Raw genomic sequence first — 20,217 nt, 5'->3', positions numbered from 1 at the left:
AATTGTTGTGTTTTAAGTATAATTCGATTATAAGATTTGAAGAATATAACTGTATGGTTGTATAACTTAGCATGTTATCGTCACTGTATTCTTGTAAACATATCTATGTATTTAAATATAGATTATATTTGAATGCTTATTATTGAAACTTATTTACAATAACTAGTAAATTGTTTGCATTATTTTATTGTTTTAACCTGATAACTTGCACATAATCAATAAGGTCTATTGTTTTTTTCGTAGCATTGTAAAAACCATCTTCGCGTCATTCATTGGTATCAATCGTAAATCGTGTAATTGCTATTTTGTATAATCTATATAACTATACATTTGTTTTCCATTAGTGTAATGTTCCATACTCTATGTAAATAATATAATTTCACAGTTATTTTGTGTGTACGTTTATAATATTTTCGTTTCTTTTATTGATTCCCCGTTTCAAATCAGATGGGGGTATTATAGGAATGCCTTTATTCCATCTGCCCTAAACATGGTTAAGGTCATTAAGAAAATGATTAGTAGGCATGAGCCAGTAACGCTTGCCCAATGTCAATGTGATAGTGTATGGTCTAAAATTTGCACCTCTGTTTTCTTATCAAATCCACATCTCCTATTCCATAAAATAATTTTCAGACAACTTTGCTACAGTGTTTAGATCGTTGAGGTGCCTGTGATGTGCAAAACGCATAGATCTGTCATGCCAGTTCAAGGTTAATGTCCACTTTGAGTCTCCATTTCTGCGCCATATCTCCTACGCCATTTGGAGGATTTTTGTAAAAACTCGCCTAAATAATAAGGTTATTTAGACAATGGTCAGATGGAATGAGTTTGTCATGCCGGTTCAATGTCAAGGTCAAGGTTATTTAGACAATGGTCAGATGGCATGAGTTTGTCATGCTGGTTAAAGGTCAAGGTTTAAGGTAATTTAGACAATAGTCAGATGACATGAGTTTGTCATGCCAGTTCAATGTCAATGTTTAGGTTATTTAGACAACGGTCAGATGGCACGAGTTTGTCATGCCGGTTGAAGGTCAATCTTTAGGTTATTTAGACAATGGTCAGATGGCATGAGTTTGTCATGCCGGTTCAAGGTCAAGGGTTAGGTTATTTAGACAATGGTCAGATGGCATTAGTCTTTCATGCCAGTTCAAGGTCAACGTTACGATTTCGGAGGATAGTTTTTAACCACCATTTTTGTGTCTGCTGCATATACATGTACAATTTAATCTTGGTGGGTTTTCATGAAATTTTGGTTACAATGTTAAACTTACATGTTTTTATAAAATGTGTAAAAGGCATAACGAAATAACACTTGCTCAAGGTCAACAGTTTAGCGTTTATTGTTTTCGTATCTGGTTCATATCTCCTCTGGGATTTAAGGTTTATCATGAACCTTCATGTTATTCAGAAGATGTCCAGCAGAAAACCAGTCAATCACACTGGCCCAAACTCAATGTTATCACAGTTTAATCTATTCAGGGGTAAAGCTGTCTCTTGGACTGTACTATTTTGTGGTGTATTTTTTATGTAGCCACACACTTTTGTATTAAAAAGCTTCTTTTTGTCTTCAACCCCGACTTATTTAAACAATTTATGTTGGTTACTGACTTTTTAATTAAATATACATTATCGTATGGTACACTTATGTTTTTACAATGACCCTTGTTTCCGAGTAAAATGGACGAAAAAGACACTGAAAATAGACAAAATCACGGGCTACGGCATAAACATTGCATTTAAAATGCAAAGCAGTCTTTGAATCCGCCCATCCTCATGGGTTTATGCTGTTAAGTTAACTTAGATCATTTTTGGTAAACTGTGCATGCTATTTATTAAGCTGTGTTTGCTATTTGTTCAAATGAGCGAGCCCATGTGTGTGGAATTTCATTATTGACCATTAGATGCTCATTGGTAACACAGGGTGCGTTTTTGTTGTGCAATTTTATTTGAAAATTGAACTTTAACATGTTTATTTTGGCAGTCTGAACTTTTTTTATTATGAGTTATTTGAAAAAATAAGCAAATGTTTGAACAAGAATACCATATACCATTTAAATTTTCAACCATTTCCCATTTTGTTCACATTTTAGAAAATTAATAGTAAAACAAAGTTGATCCTGTGTTTCTGTAAAAGCTCATTGTTTAAATTTTGGATTTTTTTTTCTTGCTTACAATTTTCCGATGTTTCAATTAAATTAAATTTATTTCAAACATCTGTCTTTACACCACAAATCGATGAGGCTATATACATATCACTTTATGTTTTGCGTAACATTTATAATCCATCACAATAAAGCTCAAATGTTGCAGTCTGTTTGTTTTGCATCAATACATGTGTTGATATTTCCAGTTTTCGGATTTCCACTACATCAAACAATAATGCGATTGCACGCGGATACTTCTATGAAGGCTTAACGCATTTATGCCTAGTGGACTCTCCCATCCTTCTAAATTAAATCAATTTATTTCCAAAATTAGGGATGTCTAGTATATTTATTTATATATTTAGAATATTTCTTAGAGAAATTCCATTAAGCAAACAGCGCAGACCCTGTAAGACGCCGCATCATGCGGCGTCTCATCTAGGTCTACGCTGTTTGCCAAGGCCTTTTTTCTAGACGCTTGGCATAAATGGGTAAACTAGAGCTTGTCAAAGTAGTGACGAAAAACACCGACGAAATATGCTTTGTTGTGTAAAAAAATTATAGTGATCGGAACGAATCGGTTTCTCCTTATTCTAATATTCGATATTGTAAACTGTAATATCAACATGTCCGAACTTTTTAACTTTTGTGTCTTTGCAGTCACAAAAAAATCATTATGCAACTTTAAATAAGTGGGATAAATCAATCATTATTTCAAAGCAAGAATTTTGTTTCCATTATATATAAATCGTTTTATTTCCGGTTTACACAGTTAAATACTAGTAGTAAGCACACGCCTTTTTCAACCCAACACGAGAAAATGACGTTTTACATTTTAGCGGGACAAATAGGTTGTCGTTTTTTTTAATTTCATTTATTAACATGAATAGGCTAACCAATCAAGTTCTTATTTCGAAATGACCTGCACGTGTTCTTCGATTAAATCATCTGTTCTTCAAAAAGCACGCTACGTACAATTAAACCCTTTGCAAACACGTGATCTGCGCAAAAAGCATGGGCAGGGAGGGCGTATTGATCGCCTGAGTAAAACTTTAACTATAAGATCTGTAGAATCGAATAAAAATTGCGTAGCTCATAACAACACGACTATGTATTCAGAGTTTGATTGATGCAGATTTAATGTCCGTTTTTCTAAAGAATATGTAACATTAAAATGAATTAAATAGTTCAGGGATGGTATTCTAAAGCTTTCTTATACAATTTTTATCAAAGAATTGATACAATTTATATGATTTAATGGTAATTGTTGAATCATGGGGTAGCCTACGTTGTGAAGATACTTTATAAACATCTTAAAATGCTGTTGTCCTTAAATAAATCTTGCATAAGACCTTAACATCGATTTTTTAAGACTATGTAATCAGAAAGTTTCTAATAGTTTTCTTATCATTAGCTTAGATAATTATTTGTCTTAGATAGATTTTTCACAGAGCTTTCCAGGGATAAGAAATAGTACAGTAGTAGTAAGCACATATAAGTGTAGGTTCAGCTTTTGGTGACTTGATATTTTAATGTTTTCAATCCAAATTATTAGAAAATTATAAACTTTTAAGACTGTCGCAAAGCTTTCTTACATTTAACGAAACAAATACAGTTATTCTTAGATTATTTCTAAGATATTTTACTATGCATAGCGAAAAACTAAACATTATGCAGAATATAAATTATTTCCTTTTAAAACGTTCGTCCCATCCCGAGGAAAAATTACACAATATACTAGACATTCTAAGGTGAACATGTTTTGCGTCGGATATTTAACATCGCACATTCTCAATTGCAAGTTTGATGATTTTGGAAGTTCTTCTTAAAACTATTTTGTTTTTCGGACACGGGTCTATGATGATACAACCCATAATAACCATAAACCGTACTCAAATTTATGCATGTTTTTATTTGTACATGCAATTTCTACGACAATATTTATATATAATATAAATACGAAAGAAACCTGAATAATTCCTGCTTAGGAAAATGCACATGTCGAGAATCGTTAATTTCAACATAAACTGCACAACCAAATGTACACCAAAACACGTATTCGAATTCTTGTGCGAGAAACGTGGCAAGAAGCGTTAAACAACGTAATCAACAACTATTTAATTGAAGCAACGTAAGATGTCTGAGTGTTTGATTGATGCACGTCGTTTTATAAATAATTTATACTAAGTGTCTCAGTGTCTTTAAGGCTTACACCTCGGTTTTCGGACGTTTTTGAAGCCACTCAGCAATGCGTGTGTTTTTCTTGACGTTTTCGTGGTGTTTTAGTAATTCTGGGTACGGTTGCCATAACGACTGTTGACCCATTTCTATGATGCTGTCCACCATATTGAACACCGCGAGGTCCGCAAGCGTCAGCTGAAGAAGGGAGACAACCGTTGTCGTATGACTGATTGCAGTGAACAATATTACATACGGAAATGATTACCTTATTTTGGCTTTTGTTAAATGTATAAAGAATCTTTTCAACTAGGAGCTATCGTGACGTGATGTCAACATTTAGTGTTATGTTAGAAAGGTAGAAATAAACATACAGTAAACAAACGTTAACTTGCTATTGAACAGTTCGTTCCATTGCACCCAATAAGCAGAGCTGACGTTCGCTGATCTAGCCTAATTTCTTTGGATTGGGGGCACTCACAACTTATGTCAACATACATGTTGTGTTGTTTTTTTTATCCACCATTATATGTATCATAAAAAACAATTTAGGAATAATTGTTTTTAATAGTTTTTTAACTGTAATCCCAATAATTGCAACTACGCTCTTTCAGCTCCTGCAAAGCCAAATGGAGTGGATGTTATTACGCGTTGCGTTTGAAATGTCCGGATAACTGATAACTTGACTAGGGACTGCTTTCCGAGCCATCTGCAAAAGTGATTAGAGTGTAGCCGTTGTGCAAGAGGTTACTTCTCACCTTGCCGCTGACAATGAATCCGTTCTCACCGTACTCGCGCTTCCGCCGTTCAAAATAGCTGTAGAATGTGGGGAGGACATCGCTGACTAGATTTGTAGCGAGCTCGCGCTGTTTATGAAACAAAAATCCAAATTACAATTCATATGAAGTAGATGTATAAAAACAAAAATAGTGCGTTTGGAGTTTCAAAACAAATGAAAGAAATTGCTTTTTTTGAAACACATTTTAATCATATATTTCTTGACCATGTGTTTTTATGTACTGAATAACTTCCGTTTTGGTAAGAATCGGCCTTGATGCCAATTTGATGTATGATGAAAAAAAACATAAGTTTTAAAATATTTTGGCAACTGGAGTCAGTTTTTTAGTTTCGAACATTCGGTTACGGAATGGTATCATACTTTTGTATTGTCGTCTGCACAGAGGTGTATCTGCACGAAGACCTTCCTGACGTCACCGACCGTGTCGTACACCTCATCCACCAACAGACTCTCCTCCTCGCTGTCGCCATAAAGACCTATAGGGAAACACGTGTGTCGTCAGTATTTTGCATTTAAGTATGAGTTTGCATCTTGAGGTCAACTAAAAAGATCGTCTTCGGTCTCGCAAACCCCAAACAAGATTAAATTTCAATTACCGTAATTACTTTCGGACACTCTAAATTTTCGGACACCCCATTTTTGGCCAAATTAATATTTGTCGTGACTCACAATTTTTGGACAAATTGCATGATAAGAATATAACGTAAAACTTTAATGTTTTGTGAAACTCTAGTAGTCGCGAACGGTTTTTATTTATAGGTATGGACAATATACAAAATGAATGTGTGTGTTGTATGCGTAAATGATAGAAAATGTCTTTTATTAATCAAACGAAAACGAAGAAAATGAAGACATCATTAAATGCACTGACTTTGTCTGGTTAACTGTTCTTATCATGCCCATAAGCCTTCGTTTAATTCTTTCTTTGTTTATAACAACTTGAGACAAGTATAATTGTTAGGCATAGTTATCAAACAAATAATAAAAAGCATCTTTAAATACCAAATTTTCTGGCTAAGTATCTTGCAATTTCTCCAGACTGACAATACGTCACTTCCGTTTCGCCATTGTTTACGTGAAGCACCGGAAGATTTTTCATAGGCATTTCTGGAACGGCAGTGGAAACATAATAACATCTTTTGATAGAAAGGGTGTCTTCCTTTTATCTGCACAACCCATTATTGTTGTATATTTTGTCGAGATATGTCATATTTATTTATTTCAAACCCAAGCACACACAAATTAATTCGTATACTCAATTTGTATCGAAATCTGACGTTCTAATTACCTGTAAACGATCAATTTCACAGTAAAATAGTAACAGTTCAGTTCTCCAATAACCGTAAATAAAAACTAGTTTAAAGATCATGAAGAAGGATAAATTAACATATAAAAGCATAAACTAGGTTCGTACTTTATAAAAGTGTGCATGCCAACTGGTAACAAGTTTGTACTGCATTCTTTATTTCACAAGAAGTTTAAGTGAATAATTATTGAGAAGTAAGTGAATAAATACAAAAACGTTAACAAAAAGATCATATTTTGATTTATTTCCGATTGCATAATCAATATTCTAAATTCCATTAAGTTGTTATTTAATAAGTATATACATATATATCAAAGTTATATATTCGTTGACTTCACTTACAGTATGGACTCATCTACAATAAACGCAACCATTGACGCTTACATTATAACGCGTTAGTTTTTATTTTCATGTTCCTGTTTTTAAACGCACGTGACAGCTATGTTCCGCTCTTTTCTCTTTCTTTCTGATCTGAATAGCATACCTGACTTCCGGTCCTTCCACTGCTCTGAGGTCAGACGCTCGTCCGTGAACTCCTGACCTCCGGCCACGAAGGTCAGCCTCACAATCTCCCCGCCTCCGCGCTTGTTAAAGTAGGTCAGGAGGTATCTCATGTCCATCGCTGCTAAAAACTATAATATTCGGAATTCTATAAAAATTAAAATCCCATGTATTTAGACTTTCTACAATATATATCGAACTCAAATTAAAATTCCGTGTTTACAGATTATCCATTATACAAAGCGTACGATGGTACGGACTTCGTGCTTCTCCTTTAAATATGCATGGACATTAAGGAATTTTAAGAATTTACTTAAGTTGTTTTCTTCGCTTTGTGAATACGGGCTCGATACGTTTACTAATTTATTTGTATAAACGCGCAGACCGGCTATCAGGTTTACGCTTTTCAACTCATGTTTACGCCTTCCGATTTCATGGTAAGGAGATAAATCAACGCACAATTTCCTCATACACCGATGAAATGGTGAGAATACTATTGCATTCATTATTACATGTATATCACATACTTGATAATTTAGGACGACCGCGCTTTTAATGCATGCGTTCAAAGAATTGTCCCAGATTAGCCTGTGCAGTCCGCACAAGCTTATCAGGGATAATACTTTCCGCTTTTATTGAATTTTTCATTCAAAGAAAGTCTCTTCTAAAATCCAGAATGGGCGGTAAGTGTCGTCCCAGATTAGCCTTATAAACAATTATTAGACACAACTTTATAAGTATAAAAAGAAAATGTATGAAAATCTATTGTAATGGTTTCACACTACGTCCAGGTCAGATACCGATAGACTCAGTTCAGATCAACACTACAATTATATACAAATGTATGTAAATTCTTTATGAAAATAGGGAAATCGAAATAAAGTTTTTCATTTAAATACTATATACTAGTATTTCAAAGTATTTAAATTCCGCTCCAAAGAATGTCGAGATTTTATATCGATTGACTCAAAGATACGGTATATGGATATAAGGACGGACACCCGGCATCTTTAGACGGCCCGTTTATTGCTACGATCGTGTACAATGATCACAATGTTATACGTTACAATTCAACGAACCATACAATACGAATCGGGACATTATGGTACGAAACAATACGATGAGATTCAACGATTTGTGTTCTGAGAAAATTGGGCAAAATGCATGTGCGTAAAGTGTCGTCCCAGATTAGCCTGTGCAGTCCGCACAGGCTAATCACGGACGACACTTTCCGCTTTAATGGTATTTTTCGTTTAAAGGAAGTCCCTTTTTACCGAAATCTAGTTTAAGCGGAAAGTGTCGTCCCTGAAAAGCCTGTGCGGACTGCACAGGCTAATCTGGGACGACACTTAACGCGCATGCGTTATGCCCCGTTTTCTCAGAACAAGACACAAATAGTTTTCTAAACGATACATCACTAAGATAAAATACAACAGGTTAACGAAACAATCCGACGCGATACTGTACAATAATACAAATGTAAACATATACAATATAAACATGCACTTACATTGTCCTTCGTCTAATGAAGTCAAGATGCAGTTGTGTTTTACTTGTGGTAACTAAAGCACTATTTTTTTATACAACGAAAGATTAAACCCACTCGCATTTCTATTAAAAGATCGGTTATATTAAAACGGATACGGGTTTGTTTGAAGGAGCGCACTAGTGCGTAAATAGCGTTGAAATAAAAACGAAAGGTATGTGTTGTCAGCTAATAACAAGGCAATTAAATATGTTGGTTTTATCGACGAGTAAGTGTCACATGACATTTCACCAGGATATGATTTGTTCAAATGAATACAGTTCGATTCGCCTTACCATACACCAGAGGCGATGCGCTATAAATAAGACGTTCCAATATGATTATATGTTAGACGTCCCCGGATCGATATGGTTTCAAATGTTAAATTGAAAACAGCTGCGACAATTATAGCAATAAAAGTTTGAGCAAACAAAAATCTCAGAACGTTAAGGTGCTGTTACCATTCTATGAAACTGATTCTTCTCTTTTTTTTCGAATTCTAGAAGGGCTTTGGTCGACATTTTTGATATACGCTCTATACAGGTTTATATTGTTAAGCCTTATACGTAATAGTTCATCTAAAGTGGCGCTATAAATATGTTTATTAGAATAAGTTTCATATTTAATGATTTTTGTCCTAAAATAAAAATAAAAGAATGACAATATTTATTTTCGATGATCAAGAGTGAATAAAAATCTACCAAAACATATCTGTCCCATGTATGTGGCTTCCGCATATAATGCAAACGAAGACAATTTGTATCTGGTTGGCAGGTTAAACATATGTTTGATTTTGAACCAGTGTTATTGTTTATACGATTTATGATTATTATGTTATTGTTATTTTCCGCGGAAGGGCGGGGGGGGGGGGGGGCATTTAACGCCGCTTTAAGTTTGCTTGTCCTCAACTGAAAGGTTCGACTCACAATGACGAATGGATAATACAAAAAAACACCGTGTGAAATTACACCTTGCGAAATATCGGACAGGATTTATATTTTTTTAAATCAGGATACTGATGTTTGTCAAACGTGCTAGTTTTAAACCATTCAATGAGAGAACTCATGTAAAGATATGTTTAAACACATATAAGACATCGAACGCATTTGTGTGAAAGGAGTTTCAACTGTAGGGTTGGATGGAGTCCCACCATAAGTGAATACTGCCCCCAGGGCACTGACAACAGCGCGACAGTGAGTGTATTTTTAAGTGTATGAGTTCCGCGCCGGGGGCTGCATTATGTGAGGACTCGGTGTGTGTCCCAACACTCCTACATATTTAACTATTTGTCTCACGAAAGTTTGAACGAATTTTTAAAAATGACTTAAATATCCAGCTACTTGTGTTTTACTTGAAGATATTTTCGATTTCGGCATTGGTCTTGCGCTGTGGGGTAAAACCGAAGGAAACCAGAACTATCCGGTATGGTGACCGCAAACCAAATTCAAATGATTCCTAAAACGGGGATTTTACCCGTGTCGCCTACGTGAGAAATAATGAACGGATATGGGTTTCTAAAGGAAAATGCAATTCGTGGTAAAAAGTCACTGGGCTATGCGCAAGTTTACAACTATGCGATATATTAATAGTGTTTTGTTAACGAAAATAAAGACTTAAACTTCACGTATATATGCTATCATTAAGAGTTGCTGGAAGTTTTAATAGGCAGTTAAAAGCATTCAGTAAATACAATGGTTTCCTTAAAATAAAATAAAAATATGTAATTTTGGAAAGAGAACACGCTGGATTATAAATGTTTATATTTGGAATGTCAATTTAAAATTACACTAAAAGTCTCCAAGTATTTAATGTTGTTGTTTTTTAGAACGAATGCTTCTTTTCATTAATATCAAACTAGTTGTGTCGATAAAAGAAACCGAGACTAGCCTATGCGAGCAAAAAAAGTTGTGTTCTAATAAAATGACCGTTTTAAAGAAGAAAACTCGTAGGTATTTTACAAAAATTATTACTTCTAGTTATTCATTGTAAATGAATATATAACATTCTTATAACAAATTTAAACGTACGCTGTCCAGGTGTATACATTGCTGGCATTCACGTGTTTCAGGAACTATCGTCATAAAGCATGGTTTGCTGCGCTTTTAAAGCGGTTGCGAAAAGAATTCGGTCCTCAGCTCATTATATACAAATAGCTCGAGTTCGTGAATAGTGAAATAGTATTTTATATCTGAGTTTATGTAGTCCATGATGTCATTTACGAATATTATGAACAGTAATTAGGAACTAAATAGTCCCTGTTTCACACGCATAATGCATGTGCAAAAAGTGTCGTCCCAGATTAGCCTGACCAGTTCGCACAGGCTAATCAGGGACGACACTTTCCGCCTAAATTGGATTTTTGCTAAGAAGATACTTCATTAAAACGAAAAATGTCATACAAGCGGAAAGTGTCGTCTCTGATTAGCCTCTGCGGACTGCACGGGAAAATCTGAGACGACACTTTACGCACATGCATTATGCCCAGTTTTCTCAGCATACGACTCAACTTACCGATTTAACAACGTTAGGGTATTGCCTGTAAGGAATCTATCATTATTGAACTCACCTTTTCTGACATTTCTTGTCCATATTAATCATAATGTGTCATTGATCGTGTCACTACACTATTGTTAATCAATAAACAATATCAAATCAAAGTTTTTCATGGTTTATATTTAGTCAAGAGTATATTGGCAATTAATTTAGCGTACAATTAAGGGATGGTTTAGATCTGCCAAGAAGTAAAGCTGTATCATTAAAATACTGAGATATTTGATCTATGTCTTAAGTTTTTAGTTTAAACCTATTCATTTTAGCTCGATTGCATCGAAAGCCTCAGGCATATTGAAACGCTCTCCTCGAGTCCGTTTCCTGGGCCTTAAACAAGTACTTGGTGTCATTTGGAGGAGATCTAAAGAACGGTCCCACACTGCGGATCGAACCCGTGATCTCCCGGTCGCTAGGCGGACACCATAACTATTACACTACGGCGACCTATGGTGTCTTTGATTATTATACCTTTTTTTCACTTTTCCTTATTTTAATGCACGCATTTCGACACATATAAGAACAGCAAATACCTTTTAAGATATTCGGCGCAAATCCTGACTTTGACATAAAGTTAAGAAAATTTTGTTTTTATATAATTAAATTGAAAACAATGGGTTGCTATTGTGTTTTTTCAATTGCTATTTGCCTATCTACCGCATGAAAAAATGTGTTATTAAGTGCACGTATATTTAAACCACTCAATAGTGTTCGTACGTGAACAAATATACTACGGGAGATCACATCAATGTGTCCTCGCATTGCTTATTATTAGACCTTTTCTTCGCCTTCGAAATATATGGTATTTTAATATGTGATTTACAAAGTTTTCTTTCAAAACATTCAAATCACACTTTGCGTGCGTGCGTGCGAGCGTGCGTGCGTGCGTGCGGGTGTGTATTATTGAATTAATGAACTCAATTCATTATCATTGACTTTATTCATGTCATTGACCTAACAATTATTTATATATATACTCGAGTTATGTTACTTATCTTTGTAAATAATCTAATGGCTGTATTGAGTTGCTTCATTTTGATCTCTTGTATGTGTATATACTCGATTGTATTTAATTGTTTATAATCTGTATTATATATTTTGCTCATAATTAATGGAGGAAAATAAGTATATCTAGAGGCGCGTCATTTGTCTTATGGCGTTTCGACCAGCGTAGCTCAAGTACAGTCTGCGCACGTGTGTAGTCTGGTTAGAAGCTGCGCTGTCCGCAATAAAATCGCACAAAGTGTCGTGGCTTCATTAAATAAATCCTGACCAGACTGTGAGATGTGCAGGCTGGACTTGACTATAGCTACGCTGACCGCATATGGAATAAAACCCATTTTCGCATGACGCGGGACTTAACAAATCTCTTTGCTTCTTGTAAATCGAACATTTAAGCAGATTACATAACATTGTGTTATTTATAGCAAACTTTTGGTAGCCTATTCTTGCTTTAAAGAACGATTTCCAGACGGGCTGGACTAAAAGGACAAACATTACATTTGTGGTCTGATAATTAAACGATTTCCGTCTTATCATTACATTATAGTACGTGTATTTCGGTGTATCGATAGTCAATTATGTCCTCCCCGGACGATTTAGTAATGCTAAGTTTACATCTGGCCACGATCTCCCCGATTAGCCGAGAGCTAAAAAATCGGGGAGCTCTACGATTAAATGGTATACTCCACGTTCTGTTACGCTTCCTTAACGAAATCAGCACGTTTTGTTGCTACGATCGAGCCCACGATTTGCATCACGTTCTGTTACGCTTTGTTGCGATCAACACGATTGGCTTCCACGCTCCACCACGTTCCGTAACGTCCTGTTAAGATCTCCCACGACAAAGCCGCTTTGTTGCGATCTCCTGCGATAGAAAATGAATCGGGGCAATCGTGGTGAAATTTAAGTTTGATTTAAAATCTGTCCCGATGCCCACGATGTCCCCGATTCAACCACGTTCCGTTACGCTCCCCCACGATCACCCCGATTCGACTCCACGCTCTGTTACGTTCGCCACGATGCTATGGAATCGGGGACATCGTGGTAATCGTGGCCAGATGCAAACCTAGCATAACCAAGTACGGGCCATGAAATTCTGCGATAGGGATTTTTACGCGTTATTGAAACTGGGCCAAAATGTGTTTTGTTTGTGTCGTATGAACATGCAGAGAGTAGTCTGGTGTTTCTTACACTGAACAATACTACATCCTTAAGGCTGCACACAGACGCAATGATGTGGCCAACGTTATGCAGAATTTCTCTTTAAAGGGATCTTTTCACGCTTTGGTAAATTGACAAAATTTAAAAATGTTGTTTCAGATTCGTAAGTGTTCGTTTTAGTTATGATATTTGTGAGGAAACAGTAATGCTGAACATTATCCATGCTCTAATATAGCCATTATATGCATCTTTTGACGATTTTAAAACCTAAAAATTATAAAGCGTTGCAACGCGAAACGATTGAATAATTTGGAGAGTTCTGTTTTTGTCGTTAAATTTTATGAAACTACGAAGATTGCTTATATAATGTTTAAAATACGTCACGAATGTGTACTCGGCGGAATAGCTCAGTAGGCTAAAGCGTTTTTACTTCAGGACTCTGGCAGGATTCCAGGGGTCACTGGTTCGAAACCTGCTCCGGGCAATGTTCTTTTCTTTTTTTTAATTTTTTTCTTGATTTTTTACTGGGGCTTTTACGATCCAATGTTTACATTTATCAATATAAAGCATTTAATGAATACGTTAAAAAAATGCCAAAATCTGTGAAAAGGCCCCTTTAATCAGCCAATGAAATATTCGAATGTATTCATTCGGGTCTGCTGGCGTAATGTAAAAGTTTTTTAATGTGAAAAGCTGGGTGAAACAGCTACGCCGAAAAAACATGGACACACACACCATGCAGAGCCAAAATGGGAAATGTGTGCATAAGGATGTTTATGTCGAAAAAATCTTCCCAATGGATAATGCATACATAGGGTTGTAAATGGCGCCCAAATGTTGCTGCTGTTGCGTGTTTTGCCAAGAGAAGAACGCTTCAATGTGACTAACTAAATCCCATATGTATTGTTATCGGCGCTAAGGCACGCAGCGTGAGGCATGTTCTGACCGTCTTGACATTGTCTACAACATGTTGAATAGTTATGGCTGGAGCCGTAATTAACTGTAACATAGCATGAATTAACATGTACACAGACATGAATTTACTTCAGGTTGTCCGCCGATTTTTAGTTTTCATGATAGGTCCGAAATGAAAGTTAGTATTTTGCGTTACAAGTCGGTCTGCTATTAACCACGCTAAGAACGATAACCACCGCATCAGCATAATCTGAGGCTATTATTAGATGCGGGAACATAACAATTTTACTGATAAACATGCATAGTGGGATGTTTCGTAACCTCGTTCATAGTGCATGCTTCTATGGAGGGGTTAAATTTGATATTTCTGGGAAACGTTCTTTTGTTCTCAACAGATAGCGGCGATCTTTTGTATTTACGGGTGCTCACAACGCAACAGTAAAAGGTAAAGCTTGTTTATATTCACAGTTCTCAATTTATAAAACGTTGAACAAGAGTTCACCAATTATTACAGGTATACTATAGACAACCACAAAAATGCTTTATAATCGCTAAAACCGAATTTATAAAGAAACAACTAAATATAACAAGAACTATCTTTTACAAATGGAAGTTGGCGTAAATGCTGACTTTGAAATAAAGTTTGCAATTAACATTTCTAAATAATTCAATTGAAATCAAAAGTTCAATATTGTGTTGTTGTTTTCACTTGTAAGTCGCATATCCACCATATGAAATGTGTGTTATCATTGTCAAACCACACATTAGTGTAAGTAGATACAAATTATACTACGGGAGTGCACATCATATGTGTCCTCACATGCCTTATTATGAGCATATTTCTTCACCTTCGAAATTTGTCGTATGTAAATATTTGATTTACACATAGTTTTCTTTCGACATATTTAGATCACACTTTCATAACCGCGTCATGCGAAAATGGGTCGTATGCCTTTCGACCAGCGTATCTTAAGCCCACTATGTGCATTTGCGCAGTCTGGTCAGAGGCGATGCTGTTCGCAATAAAATCACTCAATGTGCTATGGTCTCATTATGTATCTCCTGACCAGACTGGGAGATGCACAGGCTGAGTGGGCTATATATATGATTGACGCATATGGAATAAGACCCATTTTCGCATGACGAGGGTCATTCAAAATCTCATTGCGATTTGTAAATGGCACATTTTAGCACAATGCTTTTTGATACAAAATTGAATTCAAAATAGCAAACATGTAAATAAGGACAGCCTATCCAGGCGTTCAGGAACGATTTCCAGACGTGCTGACCGAGTACGGCAAACATTTGTGGTTGGATAATTTTCCTCTTATCGTGACACTATACTATTTCGGTAATGTTTGTTTTCTCATCTTGAAAGCAAAACTGTGTTCATCGATAGTCAATTATATATTCACCGGACGATTTAGTTAACGAGTACTGACCCTGAAATTCTGCGAGATGGATTTTAACGCGTAATTGTAACTGGGCCACAATTTGTATCGTTTGAACATATAGAAGGTATTCCGGAATTCCTTACACTAAACAGTGCTACATCCTTTGCGCTGAGCACAGAAACAGTGATGCAGCCAAATTTCAGAGTTTTTTTCTCGAATCAGCCTATGAAATATTCGAAAATATTCATGCGTGTCTGCTGGTGTTATGTAAAAGTTCTTAAAGGTGAAGGGCTGGGTAAAACAGCCACGCCGAAAAAGCGTATTAGTGCTCTATACCTATGTTGAGGTCAGAGTTGTTGATACGGTGTGAACTGCTAGGGTAACAAGCAATGCATAAATAACAAAGTACGGGTCATCAGGGCTGTCGTTATGACTACCTAATTCATTAGTAAAAAGATTTGCTCGCAGATTTATTCGGCGTAGCTGTTTAACGTCACTTTTGATCTTAGATGACCTTCATTCATGATAGGTCCGAAATGAATAAACCCGAATTGTGCATTGACTAATCATACAAAAATAACCGTTAACATTGGTAGTTTGGCTCCCAGACTAAAACATTGGATGCTGCAGGATGCATATCATTTGAACTGAATAAATTACAATAAATTAAAAACTGTCATGATACATAACACCAACTAAACATTACATCGAAAGGTTTCTCCTTAGTTTACGAAGCAGTATAGCATTAATCACATGTCTCTACAATTAACAGAATTTATTGTTTACATGCCGTAGGGGCCACACTAAACACTACAAAAACGGGCTAGATTGCACTTTACCGGTACGCAGTTGTTTACCACTATCGACAAATCGGGGATTTGAGGGCGGTAGCCCGCGATACTAAGGAAATATATAGGTGTTGGAAATATATCTGTCTTTGATTTATTATAATCCATATTTGCGTTAATTAGTGTAAATATGTTTTTTGTACTTTGTTTTGTTCATTTTTTATATAAAGTTCTGTTTTTCTGCAAAATATTCATATCAATATGATGCTTGCAATATTGAGTCTATTATGTTTACATTCTACTAACATCTGTACATATAATAACACATTATTTTTTATTTTATTCCAACATATGTTCATAGTATTTCAGCGAATATATTTTCTTCTCCTACTGAAACTAATGTATTACTCGTTCAATTATGAAAACCAGTCATTACAATACTTATTGACAATAAAACATACAATTTCACCTCTTCTTGTTCTTCATTTTTATTTGTTAATACATTAAAATATATTATCTTATTATCACTAACGACCTTCATTAAAATACATGGTCGCTTCAGTCCATCTCCTTTCACTGGTCACAAACATTACAACATCAATGCCGTATATCTTTTAAAGATATTTCTTTTTTTTATATTTCTTTATTGTCATCAATTATCTTATTGTATATTTTGAATTTGTATATGGTGTCAAAAATCAAAAGTTTTGTACAGGGCATTTTTATCATGAAATTATATTCTTAGTGAGATAGGTATTCGATATTCCAACAATATTCATTAAATATGATTGTGCTTGCAAATTGTCTTTATATTCAGTTCTCATTACCATTTTCATCATACTTTCTATGCTTCCAGAACGTCAAAAAATGGCCATATGTTGTTGTTATTTTGTTTAAGTTATCTCTATAAAATAAATAGGATGATCAAAAGTGAACACAAATCACGACCCTTGCGTTATGACACACTCTTTATAAATTTGAATGGCGTGTTGTTGTTTTTTTCAAACTGCGATTGAATTTGAAAAATGAGTTGCGTCTTAAATTATGCAATAGCAAACAACTTCAGTGCCTTCAGCGCTTTGATTCTTATAATCCACGTGGTTCAATATTTCAAAAGAATGACTTCAAATTCTTTGACAAAAAACATTGAACGCGGAGAATAATTGCTTTAAACTACGGGCCACACCGGTAAAGTGCGTAACATAAGTTTTAGCTATTTAACTACCACTCAGAAATGCTTATAGATGGCCTTATATATATATATATATTTTATCAGAGACGTAGATCTATGTCTCTGAAACAGCTAATCTATAAGTGCTTCAGAGCTGATGAGGGTACTGATTATCGAGGGGTATTTAAGGCTATTAATGAAAGGGGTTGCCTAGAGATAAGGCTGTAGTATGGAATACTTAATATTTTAAGTTTTCATGCTATGCAATTTAGTATTAAAATAAAAGCATATAGAACCCGTCCCTTGCAGTTGTCTATCCGTATGGCAGTGGGAGACAGTGGACTGAGAGAGACGTTTAAGAGTGCTGAGTGCTTGAGGCAGTCTGTATTAAAGACTTTGTTGACTAAAGAGATGGGTGAAAGTGTGTTATGCGTTAGGGAAGGTTTCGTTTTAAAGAATTGTTCTGTATGTGAGTGTGATCTTGTCAGTGTTGTTCGAGGTGCAAAATGCGGATGTGCTGGTTTGATAGGTGTTTTGGAGAGATTTTTTATTTGATTATTGTCAATAATTAAAATGTAATGATAGACAGACAAGAATAACAAGCGAATAATACATATATATACAAGCAAATAATAAATAAATATATATATATATATATATATTAGTTCATATATTTTTCATTTCGATATCTTTTTAGAATGCTTTTTACCAAATAAAATGTTTTAAGACATTTTCTACAAGTAAAGAAATACGCCGGGATCTTTATTTCTTTCAATAGTACTGGAATTGTGTCAGGTTATCCAACTGGTCTAAAACCAGACACCGATAGTTTTGATGTTTTCACTGATTTAATTGAGTTTTATCATTTAAAGCAATAACTTAAAACATATTAAATTTTATTTGTTTATATATCCACATAAACCAGTAACAAATGCATGAATATATATATAAATATATATGTTCAGTGTTTTTTTCGTTCAAATTTGGTTCCAGTATAATGGTGACCAATATAAAAAAGTATATATTTTTCCTAAATGGGACCTAAAAATTTCCAATTGGACGTTTAAATGATTTTTTTTAAGAAAGTCTTAACATGTAAAATTATCTCCAACTCTAAACTCACTTTTATTACCAATTTTAAAGTATTTGTAATGATAAAATAAACAACATTTTAATTTCCAAATTTTAGGCAAAAGTACGCGATATTTCCCAATCCAAAGGGACCCGGCCCTATTCCCAAAATGTTGAAAAAAACACTGAATGTTCCATAAAATCAGTCTGTAATAATGAATTTCAAATAATTGTTCATGCATAGTATAACAAATCCCAACCAATCAAAAATATCTTAAATTACACAAATGTTTAATGATGTATTAAGGGCCAAAACACTGATGATTGTGCAACAAGTACTATCTAGAAAAATCAGTTTTTCAAGAAAAAAAAGAATACATGTAATTAATTTTAAATTTATTTTTTATAAACTCATTAACATAATTAAATATCTTTTAAAAATTATGTTCCCTAAAGAAAAATCACATACATGTAATTTCATATTTTAAGTTAAAATGCTGTAAAGTGATAATAATAAAGAGTGCAAGTTTGTAACATAATATGCCCATGTAAAGGTATGTAGGTATGTATGACTGGTCGGTCCTAATATGCAATCCCAAGCTAGGTCTTAGTGCCACAAGCTTCAAATACACAAAATTTACACACAATACCCATGAGGGCTATACAAGTTAAACATATGTCCCACCCCCTGGAAGGCACTTTCAAAATGAACCAACACCCTTCAAAAGTTAATTTTACAAAAAAGAACCCCCTTTAGAAGATTTTTTATCTGCTATTTGGACCACCTTTAGAAGTTTTGATTTTAAAAGCAGTTGTAAGGCAGTATAAACGCTGTGCCACGGACTACGGATAACCGTGCAATAACACTGAAAACGGTGCATAAGCGCGAAAATCTCTGTTAACTGAAATAACACACAGAAATCGTGGCAATAAGTTTTATGCTAGAATATTATACAGAATTGTTATAAAATAAGTATCTATTGCAAATAATTCTATCAAGCACCAATGTACACAGAGATCTTGGATATTCTAACATTCACCACATCACATTTCTTACCTTTAATTATAGTATTACAGAATTATCTGAAAGATATTTTCATATCTTTTTCAAGCGGTTTGATTTAAGTATCGGCCCTTTTGGAGGCCCACTTTTGGCAGAAATTATTTCATTTTTTTAAAAATAAAAATATATTTTCTCTAGCGTCATAATATTATACAAATTAAATATAAACTTTAAATCGTGTTTGTGATAAAAATACTATTATGAGATCAAATTTTGATGATCTTAAAATCCTTTGATATCGATCCTTGAGGTCGAAAGTTTAAAGGATGAAACCATAATAACAAGGGCTGTTTGTAAAACATGCATGCCCCCCCATATGGGCTGTCCGTTGTAGTGGCAGCCATTGTGTGAATACGTTTTTTGTCACTGTGACCTTGACCTTTGACCTAGTGACCTCAAAATCAATAGGGGTCATCTGCGAGTCATGATCAATCTACCCATGAAGTTTCATGATCCTAGGCATATGCGTTCTTGAGTTATCATCCGAAAACTATTTTACTATTTCGGGTCACCGAGACCTTGACCTTTGACCTAGTGACCTCAAAATCAATAGGGGTCATCTGCGAGTCATGATCAATCTACCCATGAAGTTTCATGATCCTAGGCATATGCGTTCTTGAATTATCATCCGAAAACCATTTTACTTTTTCGG

At 34.8% G+C, this 20,217-nt stretch overlaps 1 protein-coding gene across 1 annotated transcript; it reads right to left on the bottom strand.

The window, feature by feature from the left end:
- Positions 1 to 4,038: 4,038 nt before the first annotated feature.
- LOC127832641 (glutathione S-transferase 3-like) lies at positions 4,039 to 8,610 on the bottom strand. The gene is made up of 6 exons (XM_052358236.1): positions 8,439 to 8,610; positions 6,912 to 7,059; positions 6,124 to 6,228; positions 5,482 to 5,597; positions 5,081 to 5,188; positions 4,039 to 4,520 (listed from the first exon to the last, which is right to left on the bottom strand). Exons 2-6 carry the CDS (start codon positions 7,045 to 7,047, stop codon positions 4,353 to 4,355), a joined length of 633 nt encoding a protein of 210 aa, XP_052214196.1. The 5' UTR covers positions 7,048 to 7,059; positions 8,439 to 8,610; the 3' UTR covers positions 4,039 to 4,352.
- Between the last annotated feature and the right edge of the window lie 11,607 nt (positions 8,611 to 20,217).

This window comes from Dreissena polymorpha, chromosome 5 (assembly GCF_020536995.1).
Source record: "Dreissena polymorpha isolate Duluth1 chromosome 5, UMN_Dpol_1.0, whole genome shotgun sequence".
NCBI classification, from domain to species: Eukaryota; Metazoa; Mollusca; class Bivalvia; order Myida; family Dreissenidae; genus Dreissena; species Dreissena polymorpha.
Note: the sequence above shows the minus strand (reverse complement) of the source record. Positions and strands in the feature narration are given on the sequence as shown.